This window comes from Vicia villosa, linkage group LG1 (genome assembly GCF_029867415.1).
Source record: "Vicia villosa cultivar HV-30 ecotype Madison, WI linkage group LG1, Vvil1.0, whole genome shotgun sequence".
In the NCBI taxonomy this organism is placed as follows: Eukaryota; Viridiplantae; Streptophyta; class Magnoliopsida; order Fabales; family Fabaceae; genus Vicia; species Vicia villosa.
Genome location: NC_081180.1, coordinates 45,324,292 through 45,337,418, shown reverse-complemented (window position 1 = coordinate 45,337,418; position 13,127 = coordinate 45,324,292). Strand labels below are relative to the sequence as shown.

General features: G+C 32.1%; 1 protein-coding gene across 1 annotated transcript; it reads left to right on the top strand.

The window, feature by feature from the left end:
- Nucleotides 1-4,171: 4,171 nt before the first annotated feature.
- LOC131605274 (protein MICRORCHIDIA 6-like) lies at nt 4,172-12,686 on the top strand. Its single transcript, XM_058877652.1, has 20 exons — nt 4,172-4,310; nt 4,643-4,993; nt 5,619-5,693; nt 5,804-5,838; nt 6,238-6,316; nt 6,412-6,501; nt 6,577-6,652; nt 6,807-6,885; nt 8,010-8,138; nt 8,798-8,896; nt 8,992-9,093; nt 9,176-9,322; nt 9,637-9,729; nt 10,452-10,497; nt 10,595-10,706; nt 10,853-11,019; nt 11,101-11,204; nt 11,370-11,449; nt 11,719-11,761; nt 12,092-12,686. Exons 2-20 carry the CDS (start codon nt 4,657-4,659, stop codon nt 12,167-12,169), a joined length of 1,971 nt encoding a protein of 656 aa, XP_058733635.1. The 5' UTR covers nt 4,172-4,310; nt 4,643-4,656; the 3' UTR covers nt 12,170-12,686.
- Nucleotides 12,687-13,127: the final 441 nt, after the last annotated feature.

The following is a 13,127-nucleotide window of genomic DNA, read 5'->3' as shown; positions in this document are numbered from 1 at the left end:
GTGAAGAATGAAAAAGACATAGTGAGGGTAGAATGCAAGGGTAAATGTGGATTTTTGGGTCTATGCTCAAAAGTAGAGGGAAGCAAGACTTTTCGAATAAAAACATGGGTGGGGACCCACACATGAGCTAAGATTTTAAACAATAGAAGTGCTAAGTCCAAGTGAGTTGCAAAAGCTATGGTAAACAAGATGTAGAGAAGTCAGAAGGTGAGGATTTCAAACATCACTCAGGACATGAGAAAATCCTACTCAACTGGTTACACCAAGTAGGGCATGGAAAGCCAAGGAGATAGCTAATATATGGAGGACTTGCAACCGCATAATCTAGTTATATAGTTGAATCTCAATCAATAATAAGTGTTATAACAACGACTAATATAGAAGATTAATGATAAATGAAAATAAAAGACAATGGACATGATCGATCTTTCTTAACATAGTTAGCTCAATGGTCCTACCTTTGCGACTATAGAGCAACTATAATTTCCTTTATTTTTGTCTTATGAACTTGTTGGATTATAGTGTTAGAAGCCATATATATATATATATATATATATATATATATATATATATATATATATATATATATATATATATATATATATATATATATATATATATATATATATATATATATATATATATATATATATATATATATAATACTAGAGTTCATTTTATCTAAAACCTTAATCCCCAATTTCCCTCAACAAACAGTTACCCATAACTATCTCAACAATATAAGTTATACTCAACAAACCATAATTATCCCGACAATATGAGCCATACTTAACAATCTCCACCTTGGAGAATATTAAACCCCTTTGAAGATTTCTTGTATGACGGGTCCAAGTAAGGCCTGAACTTGTCACTGATGTATGACTTGGTCAACATATCAACATTATTCCCTGAAGTAAGAACTTTTCAAGTAATATTTGTCCATATGCAAATAAATCCATGATCTTGTGAAACCTCACCTCAATATGCTTGGTCCTAGCGAGATACACCTGATTGTTTTCCAAATAAATGGTGTTATGACTATCACAATGCAACTGAACTCACCAATATTATAAGCCATAAGGCTTCTTTGGTGGCTTCAATTACCTCTGCCATGTACGCTACTTCAGCTGTCAAAATGACCAATATGGATTGAACCAATGATTTCAAACAATTAGGTCCTTCTGCTAAAGTAAAGACATACCTTGTTGTAGACCTACAACGACCCATATTGCCAACATTGTTTGAATCAACATACCCTACAATTGAAGGATCATCCTATTCACTACTAAACATGATGCCATATCTTTTAGTACCATTTTAGTTCATGAAAATTCACTTGATTGCTTTCATAATGACACTTTCTTGGTTTGGACATAAACTTTCAAACTTGACATACAACTTGTGCCAAATCTGCTATAGTCCATACCATATCATGCATTAAACAACTAACGACAGTGGCCTAAAGGACCTTTGACATATGCTTAGATTCTGCATCTATCTTTAGACACTGATCTAATGAGAGCTTAAATGGATTTTCCAATGGAGTACTCACAACTTTCGAATTACTCATGTCAAACTTGTCCAACACCTTTTCAATATAGCTTTTCTAAGAGAGCCATCATTTTTTAGCACTACTATACTTGTGAATTTTTATTCAAAGAATCTTCTTAGCAACACATACGTCTTTCATGTCAAACTCCTTTCCCAACATGATTTCCAGTTCATTTACATCATGTAAATAATTAACATCAATTAACATATCATGAACATACAATAATAGAAAAATAAAAAAGTTATCACCAAGCCTCCTAGCATAAACACAATAGTCATACTCACACCTTCTGTAGCAAATATTAAGCATGTATGAATCAAAGTTCTCGTACCATTGTCTTGCAAACTGCTTTAAACCATACAAATTCCTCTTTAATTTACAAACTAGTATGCCATGTCCAGTGACAACGAACTCCTCTGGTTGATCCATGTAATTTTTTTCATCTATATTATAGTGAAGAAATATTGTCTTCATATCCATCTGCTCTAAATTTATGTCTTGACTGGCTACCAAGACTAATACTGCCCTAATAGAAGTACGTCTGATGACCGGGGAGAAAATCTCATCATAATTAATCAACCCCTTCTATTATGAGTACCCCTTTGCTATAATACAAGCCTCAATTTCCCCCAATCTTTTTCTATTACTGTTGGTTTTCTCTTGAACACCCACTAACAACCGAATGACTTTTTTCCCTTAGAAAGTTGAACAAGTCCCCATGTCTAATTTTTCTTTAAGGACTCAATCACATCCACCATTGCACCCACCCACTCATCTTTATCCTGGCTAGCCATAGCCTATCAAAAAGTAGAAGGATCTCTAGAACTACTAAGAAGTGCATAGGCTACTAAATCTTCATACCCATATCCTTTTGATGGCTTGGTTGAATGGTACTCTATGTCATGTACAAGAATTTATCTTGTAATCCACTTGAAACTTTAAGTTCGTGGTAAATTTCAGTATTAGAGCTTGATTTCTCCTGTTGTTTAATATCAGAGTCTGGTCCCTCTTTTTATTCAAACGCTACCTGCATAATGTTTCCATATATACTAAATTTACCCCTTAATTCCCAATGTTTACCTATCATTCCATTAAAATGAAAAAAACTAACTAAAATTGAAAAGAAATTGAACTTATAACTTCTACACCAACTAACTAATTTCTATAAGATTTAAATAATTAAGTCGTCTCTGTAAGTTAACGAGTTTTTGATTTTCGTTCCTATATCCTTTTTTCTTAAAATAATTCCTGAATGTTAAAATCTTTTTGATATTCGTCCATAAAGTTAAAATACACATGTTTCATACAAATTTTAACTTTAGGGATGAATATAAAAAAAACAATTAACATCCAAAATCTAAGATGATTTCTCAATAGATCTCATGAATCTCTTAGACACCACGTGAAATTTCAATTTTGCCCCTCTTTCATAGATGCACATTCGGAAGCACCCTTATTTATTTGAAAATAGAATATTTCGTAGATACATTTACGGAATATTGTCTTATATTTGAGATTTTCTCAATTAATTTGAGATTTTATCAATTAATTGGGAAATTAATTTAGGATTTTTCGATTTAATTGAGAAAATCCCACGTTTCCGTATATGCCATCAACTTAATTAATTTGGGATTGGGATTTTCCTAATTAATTGAAAAAATTTCAAGATTTAATGTGTTTTAACGCTTCCGTAGATGCATCTATAGAATTGAAGATTTCATATATGCATCTACGAAATATTTACCTATTTAAGTCTTTCTACAAATTAAGAAAATTAATTACAAAAAATAAAACCGAGATAAATAAAATGATAATATCCAACATTTAGCATAATATTGACTCAAAAAGAAAACTTTCAAAACATAATATTTTTACAAAGCTACTCCCATCAAGGAAATTCTTTATGAACTAGATAAAATAATATTTTCTTCCTTTTTTTATCATATATATATATATATATATATATATAATGAAAATTTATTTTATATTAAATTAGACACTATTCATATTTTTTAAAATTATTTTCTTGATTATTTATTCCTTTCTTCTTTTTCAAAACTTTTAATTTATATTTTTTATATTTTAATTTTATAAAATAATTTATATTTATTTTTTTGAGTTTAAAGGTAGTGCATTGACAATAAACTAACTTTACAATATAACCATTAATTAAATACATAATTGTGATTGATTGACAGTGTAAAAATATTTTACCGTGCTTATCCTTTTTCTCTTACTTTTTATATAATATATACATAAAATTTTATAGATTAAAGGTAGTGCACTAATATAAAATAATTTTACAGTGTCATTCAATTGAGATTTATCCATCAGCCATGTCACATAACTTTTTTGAAAATAACAATGTGACTTGACACTCAACATAATCGTGATTGATTGACCGTGTAAAATTATTTTATACCGTTAGTGTTTATTTTTTTCTCAACATTTTAATACCGTCAAACCATAAATACAATAAAGAATATTTTAATTTTATAAAATAATTCATGATGATTTTTTATATAATATTTTAATATCCTCAAACCATAAATATAATAAAAAATCGAAGAACTAATGATTATAATGAGAGGCAAGTTTTGTGCTCGAAAAACGGGGAGGCTACTATAACAAACTTGTGGGAAAAGGACCGGACGTATATCTGTTAGAAAGCAGAGTCGGAGTTCTTTCTTGCCACTTTCATTCCTTTTCTTCCCTCATTCTCTACTCGGTTAGTCTTCCTCTTCTCTAACTGATTCAGGTACGCCACAATGCTGTTTCTCTGTTCACACTCAAAACTCATGCATGCAATTGCAACTTCAATACAATCCTGATCGATTTTGATTTTGTTTCAAACCTTTGCATTTTCAGTTCTAGTTGTTTATTTGCTATTCGGTTTCGTAATCTCGTATTTCATTCACTCTGTTGCTGTTACCGTGTGATTTTCACTTTTTGTGTGGGTATCGTTTCGTATTCTTTTTAGGTTGATATTCACTATGAACTTTTAGAGAATTTTTTTATTTTGGTCAACAAAAATCAATGTATGCTGTTCAAATTTATGACTAATATTTTCTCCGTTATCGTCATATACAGTAATAGGTACAGAGATGGAAGCTATAGAGATGGACGTATTTGACCATGTAAGGGGAAAGGATGACTTTGAAGCTGTTAGTAGTGGAAACCAACGAGATAGCAAAAGAGGCATACTAATCAAAATTCCGGGATCTCAAAGTCATTCTACTAGTCAAGTTTCTGATGAGCATATAGTATCTAGTGGTCGAAGTTCTTGTCGAAGTTATACTGGTGGATCGGAGCTAGGATTTTTTAATGTTGATGACACTGTAATTTCAAATTCACAAAGAATTCCTGCGGAACCCCTTTGTAGGAAGTTTTGGAGAGCGGGGAATTACGATGATGGACTTGGTTCAAAAGTCAGCTCCCAATGTAATTCAATATAATGCTTTTCAAATTAATATATCTAACTACTATTGTCAATTATGGTTGTTAAAATCGTGTTTAACTCGTAATACTGTACAGTTTTACATGTTTAGGGGTCAATTTTGAAGAATTTAACTCTTGTTTTCTGGGATGGTTTTAACTTTTAATTTATGAAACACTTTTTTGGGCTGTTTTTATGATTTGGTGGAGTAATTTTATATAGCTTGGTTACAAGTTTATGAGTATAACACTTTATTACGATGATTTGATATATTTTTGCTTTATAATTAAGGTGAAAATTTAAATTATTGATGCATTTATAGTAATGGAGAAGTTTATGAATTGTATATTTATATTAATTTTAATGAGGTAAGTAAACTTGTATGGATTTACGGGTCGATTTTACCTAGGCAAGACGTCGACTTAAAAACTTGAGTTTGACAATCTTGCTGTCAATGTAATCTAAATTATTTTCATTGAATGTTGATTACTAACAATTCTTTTCAATTTGATTGTCATAGGGATTAATTTAGTTTTCAGATCTCACATGCTATGTGTTAAGCTTGTAGTTCAAACGGTGTTTGACTCTCTGGATTAATAATGTGTATTTTTTTTTATAAATGTATTGCAGGTGCAAAAAACTATCTTCATGTCCACCCTTTGTTCCTTCACTCTAATGCAACTTCGCACAAGTGGGTATTTGGTGGTATGTTTAAGGCCTTTGTAAACTTATCTCCTCCGCATGGTTCTTCTATATGCTTTAACTTTGTGATTCTCTTCATTAGTTGGTATTTACCTCCATTCTTGTGTCTGCAGCCATAGCCGAGCTTCTAGATAATGCAGTTGATGAGGTGATTTTTCATTCGTTTGAGCTATGAAACCAAAAGCTTTGAAGTATATAAACAGCGCTATTTATTCATTTGTGTTATTTTCCTAGCCTATACTATTTTTTTGTCTTCTTTCCGTTTCCTTTTATATAACTTTCAAAGAAGGGAATTCTATTTAAGCATGCACCACAAAGAGCAATTTATCTTCTATAGAAATAAATGATTCATTTTGGAGTAGACTTTTTTGATGTCAAGTTCTTCTTATTCAAAAAGAAATTGTTATTGCATATGTTAGTTTTAAATTTTAATGTCTATTATCACCTTTGTTATTGTATGCTTTTGCCATTTCTTAGCTGTCATTTAATATTTGTCATTTCATTTTCTAATTTGGAATTGCATTGTTAACTTTTGTTCATAAGGTAGATTCAAAATGGGGCTACTTCTGTTAAGGTGGATAATATTTTAAATCCTAAAGATGGAAGTCGAGCATTGTTGATTCAAGGTATATTGCTTATGCTACTCGTCAAATTTAAAGGTTCATAGGTTTTTATTTTAATATTCCTACTTCTGTAACTTTGTGCGGACACTGGCAATCAGACGATGGTAGTGGAATGGATCCAGAAGCAATGCGATGTTGCATGAGTTTTGGATTTTCGGATAAGACGTCAACATCTGCAATTGGACAGTGTATGGACTATGACATTCTTTATTTAAAGTATTCGGTATTTTCTTTTATATTTATTTTTCAGTTTGGCCTTGCAGATGGAAATGGTTTCAAGACTGGTAGTATGAGACTGGGTGCAGATGCAATTGTCTTCAGCTGCCACATGAATGGCGTGTAAGGATTTGAAAACAGAACTTCGTATTACTCTGTGAAAATTTGTTTTTGCATTGTGTTTTCTACTATATTGACATAATGTGGCTCCCTAATTTGTATATTGACATAGAAATAGTCTTTTTCTTTAAAAAAGCGGATTGTCTGTGTTGATCAGGGTATGTACTAAAAGCATTGGACTTCTTTCTTTTTCATTCTTGATGCGAGCACAGCTGGACAGAATTGTAGTGCCCATGGTGAGTAGTATTTCTCATTTTTACTACTTCAGTTCTATATAGTGCATTAATTAAAATACTAATTTTATTTGCAATGCTGATCTCATTTGCCAAAGTTGTTACATGGCAAACCGTATCTAGTAAAAGTGATAAGAAAGATCGACTTTATAAGGATTGTGTTTTAATTTATTGTGCATTAAAGTTAGTTTTCTTAGGTGAAAAGTAAACTACTGGAATAATTTAAGTAGCCAAAAGTAAACCGCAAAACATTGAATTAACAATTATAACGAGCAAGTAGGATTCCGAATCCCATCCTCTGCAGTATCATGCTCTAGAATTTTCTATCAACACAATTAAGTCTGTTTAATATTACGTTCAAATCAAATGAAAAAGGTTAAGGACAATTCGTTGATTCAAAATCCCTTTTACCCAATTTAAATTCATATTTTCTTAGGCTAATAGTTATAGGTCAGAACATTAAGAACATTGATTTTTAAGAACACATAATCATCTTCCATATTCGACATTGATTAAAGAGCTACAAAACTACAAATTTTTTAAATAACTCCTTAAATTTGCTAAAGTATACAATAACTAAAATAAATAGACTCTAAAAACACTAAAAACCTGCATAAGATGAAGAGTTATCAAATACCATTTAATCCCTTTGAAGTTGTTTTTAATGGATTAATACCTTTGCAGATTTGAATTATGTTTTATTTTACTGATGACTGACAAAAGTAACATTTCGTTTAAGTTTAAGTTGATATCTTATAAGACAACAGGGGGGTTGGAGAATATTTTAAAAAAAGGCTGGTGTTTCTATTGAACTAAACAAATGTTTCAAGAAAGGATTACTTTAGGATCGGTTAATTGTATATACTCTTTAATTTTCTATTCTTATGATCCTTAGTAGACTTGTATGTTGGTGTGGACAATAGGGAGTACTTGTAAGTTAGGTAGTTAACTTGGCATTATGACGGATATTACTGAGCCTTATTCGAGTATTTTTCCTGCTATGTTATCCATCACAATGTTGTGAAGCGTTGCTTGTACTCTCATTATTATTATAACCCGTTTAAACAATGAAGGCTCTACTCTAGTATTTCCTTTTTGATACAACTAGGTGATGGTGTTAATTTCAGGTAAGTTATAAGTGCGATACATCAACTGGATACCTGGAAAAACTAAATCACCCAGATCATTATAGGTCTAATATGTCTTTGTTGCTGGAATGGTCTCCATATCGATCAGAAGCAGAAATCTTGAAACAAGTCAGTTTCGGAACTTTTTCCTCCATCCATGATAATTAGATTGTTCTTTCAGAATATATTAAATGATTGTATATTTTGAGTTTTCAGCTTTATTGTTCTAGATACCATAACTTTATGCATGTCTTATGTTTATAAACTACTTTGAATGCCATTTTTTTCATTATTCTATTCCTTATAATATTTGTTAGGCTTCATAGAGAGTCTTACAAAATTATTCCTATTGAGGCAATCATTAATTAAGTAGAAAAATGAGTCAAAAGTTTAAGGTAATTTTGGAAAAGCAATGCACATTGTTGACTGATTATAACTAAATAAATAGATTACCTATTTTTTTAAAATTTGTATGAATCGGTGAAAAGGGGATTGATTATATTTAGGGACAAATGTAGCATTGTGTTATACTTATAGGGTTGTCTATTTTGTTAAGGTTATAAGTGGTTACACAGTAAAGGATGTTCAATTTTTTGCCATCTTAGGCTTGAGATTCTAGTTCTGGTCATTACATAATCAAATTAGAAAAATTTGCTTCTGAAATCCTTGTAAACTAGTTTGTATACCATATCAAGTTGGTTTATAATGTTTGTTGCCATCTAAGTAGATTAAGCATATCACTCCAAAGATTATGATTGATTCTCTTTAAATATTCCTCTCTTTTGCAGTTTGACGACATTGAATATCACGGTACTAAAGTTATTATTTTCAATTTATGGCTCAATGATGATGGGAATTTGGAACTAGACTTTGATACCGATCCCGAGGTTGTATTTTCTGTATTATGGATTTGACTGTTTTTGACTTGCCATCTCATATGAAATTCATTACTTATAAGTAACTGCTGACAATTTCGATGCAGGATATCCGTATTGCTGGAGATACTAAGAAGATTCATACGACACCAGCCAGGATGAGAGTAAATGAGCAACATCTTGCTAACAGGCTTCATTATTCTTTACGTGTATGCTTGATGTAGAAAAATATTCTTAAATGCTACATAAATTTGGATTTTCTTAAACTAACAATGTTCCCATGTTTGATAGGATTACTTGTCCATATTGTACTTGCGGGTGCCAGAAAGTTTTAGAATCATATTGCGAGGGCAAACTGTAAAGCTTCGTAACATAGCAGATGATCTTAAAGATATTGAGTATATAGTGTACAGACCAAAAAGTGGTGGTTTAGCAGAGGTTCTTATCTAACTATTGATTTTCTTTTCTATATTCACTATGAAAAGTTGTCTTGACTATGTTATTATTATAAATATGAAATCATTTTTGAACCTTTTTCCGCCATAATCCGCAATAGCGGCGCCGCAAAGCGGCCGGTATGGCGGGATTTTGGCTCTCCGCCATGGACCGCCGTCCGCCATCGACAACACATTGCATATTCAATCTTGATTTAGTAGTTAGTGTTTCAAATATTAAGGACCAATTAGTTGAACCATGGAATAAGTCCTGGCTATAATTTGATTTGGTTTTTTATTTTTGGATTAACTGTGCAGGCATTAGTTGTGACAACAATTGGATTTCTTAAGGAAGCTCCTGCAGTCGGCATCCACGGCTTCAATATATATCACAAAAATCGGCTGATACTGGTAATTCCTCTAAACAGAGGCCACAACATGAAAATGTTGATTAAATGAATGTTTACTCATTGAGTAGTAGTGGAAAATTAATGAAAAAAAATTAATGAAAAAACCTCAAGTGAAACCTTATAAAACGGCTGTGATTTAATTCCAGAATTTTGTTTTTTGATAGAATATGAAGACATTGTTTGATCCATATAGTTGATCTTACCAAGTAGGACAAGATTATTGGTGTTTGTTGTTTAAGGGTCACAAAGAATGAGGTGGATAAGATACCTTTCATAAGTGAAGGGTCGGAAGAAGAGGGAAGGTGACCATAGGTCAAGGTAGACTGTAATATGAACTATGGTCAAAGTTTCAGTTGGGTTCAAGTGTGACTAGTTAAGTTCCACATTGCCTATGAGTAGATAGAATAGAACATTGCCTAATGCCTTATTAATTTTGGTGGATATGTGGCAGCGTCGTCTTCCTCTCTTGTTATCTTGGTGCATTGGGTCCATAGTTTTGTTTCCGGCTTCCCCGGATCCCCCAACAGTTCCACTCCTGTGGAAATTGACAACGTTTTATTAAAATAGAAATGACTTGTTTGTTAAATTGCATTTATTCAGTATCAGAACTATAAATAGCATTTCAAAACATTTACTATACTTATTCACCTTCAATGCAGCATAAGTTTATCGTGTGTGCTTCTTATATCTTTATAATATAACTGCTAAGCTTTGTATTTGCAGCCATTTTGGCCGGTTGTGAATGGCAATAGGGGTAGAGGAGTCGTCGGTAAGAAGCAACTGCAGATTACTTGCAATATCTTTTTCTATTTTACATGTAAGTCTGATAAATGTATTGGATTTCAAGATGGTAACTCTTGTTTCAGGCATGCTGCAAGCTGATGAAGTTCAGCCAACTCATAATAAGCAAGATTTTGAGAGAACTTCCCTGTTTCAAAAGCTTGAAATACGATTGAAGGATATGACATCGGAATACTGGTAGTGTTTCTTTTGAAACAAGTGGAGTTTGACTACTTCCTTTTTTTGTCGCTGGATCTGAACATAGACTATTTACAACCCCCTCCATTTGTTGGTTTTTAAGCATTGTTTTCTGATATTGCAGAGTCCTTGTTAATATTTTGCAGGGATTTATATTGTCATAAAATTGGGTGTCAGGGAAGGAAGCGTAAAGTTCCAGTTGGCGCACTTAATCCATCAAAGGAGAAACCTCTTGTTATAGAAAATCCAGTTGCATTAGACAACTGTTCTTCACCTGTACCAATATCAAACGCACAAGGCGGATATGAACAAAGTAATTTGCATGAGAAACTAGTTATATTTACCAGTAGCTAAACTAATCATATCTAACTAAAAGTTTCTCAATATGGTTCAGCATATACTAAGAGAAAGACACGAGGGTTTATAGATCAATATGAGGTGAAAAGGCAAGCAGTGGAAAAGATTGAAACAGGTCTTTGCTGCAATCAAAATGTTCAGGTGCTTAACTTTTTATTAGTTTTTTTATTGATTGAAGTTGTATTCTAGAGTAAATGCTAATTTAACATTTCTGTTGATATGCTTGATTCCTTGGACGTCGTACTCTGTCAATGTAAATCATTACAAAGTATTTTATTGCCAACTTCATCCTTGCTTTTTTCGTAGACCACTGCATCTCCAGCAGACCCGATGGTTGATCAAGAAACTGCGAACTTACTGGAATGGAACAAGAAACTCATTGATGAGTGAGTATATTTATAATTACATGGTCCCTGCTGATATTAAATTTCATGAAATGCTATTATACAACTACTTGGGTTGGTTTCAGTTTCAGTCGAGATGACTATTGCTGCTAAACCCTTCTAGCTACATGACATGTTTATAACTCTTTGTATCTCGTTTGGACTTTGGCAACATTTATTCATTTAATGGTCCTTAATGCTTAACTACCACATGGCAACAGTAATACACTATGAAGCAAATATCTTATGTTTCCTCTCTTTTTTCCTTACAGATGTTTTGCATTTGAAAAGATAGAGGAGGAACTTATTCTCAAGGTAAGTGTTATACAGAGAAATAATGGTTATATTATTTACCTTATATAGTCCAACTGCCTAGATTGCTGTTGGGATTATGGTACAACTTTTCCCAATATTGATGAGCTGATAAGTAACACAAAGATTGCTGCTTCTCCAACCTGAGTTTGTGATATATGGAAAATCACATGACTCATGATCGCGAGGGGATTGAAATCTGGTTTAAATTTGTGTCCTTATAGTTAGATGCATTTGCTAGATTCGGTTAAATTTTAGATACTCTGCTTGATGTGCATAGAATGAAAATATACTGTTTGGAGGTTTTGACTCATTAAGAAAATGATTGTGCAGGTGACACAGCTTAGGAATAAAATTGAAAAAGCAAAGCTCGAGTATGATAGACTTTTGGCCGAAGCAGTAAAGTATTAAACGCGGTTAAGCAGTAGCTCATGCAGTCTAGTTTTGATTCTATAGTTTGAAAGATACTGTTTGAAAATATAGTTTAGTCCACTCCTTGCTTACCATTGTTTCCCTCTTTAAGGTTTTTGGGTCTTTTGTAAGCAGATGGAAGTGAGCCAAGGCTTAAGGTTTTTTTGCGTCCATGTGAGTAAATCTCGGACGGTTTTTAAGGGTCCTTTGTCAAACTCCAGAAGATGTACAGTGTGATATACCTGGAGAAAGTTATCATATATAAATACAGTTTAAAATTACAATGTACAGTTTGATATACCTTGAGAAAATTATCATTTAAATAGAATTTAAAATTACAGCTTGTTTGAAGAGATACACTAGTACAAAGTGGTATTTATACAATATTCGACTAGACTTAAAGAGTGATATTTATACGATATTTGACTGGTCATAGTACCCATCAGAAGGTGTAATTCTAGAACAAATATCTCCCATGCAAGTAGTAATCGTATAATATATAATTTGAGTGTTTTATTTTGGAGGCGTCGTGGTTGAGTAACTATTTTGCACACTTTTAAACATTGTTGTGAAACATCTTAAAGAAAGTGACCTAGTCTGCGACTCAAATCAATAATTTTTTTAATGACAATTTTTCACAATCGTGAAACAACATGATCATAGAATCAAAATCCAAAATTTGTTGTATCAATTAGATTCGAGTCAAGATGTATGTGATTCAAATCATATCTTTTTTATTCGAGTCATGGATTTGTGTGATTCACGAATCTTAGAGGCAAAATCCCATTTTTCAAAAATGTGTTTGATGCGAGTCAAATACTTCTGTTATTTGAATTAGATTCACAAAAGTAAAATCTTGAGTTCTCTACTAGTTTGATTCGAGTTGTGACATCCTGTGATTTGAATCACACTTCAATGTTTTTAAATTTTTATCAAAATGAAATGCTATACTAAATAA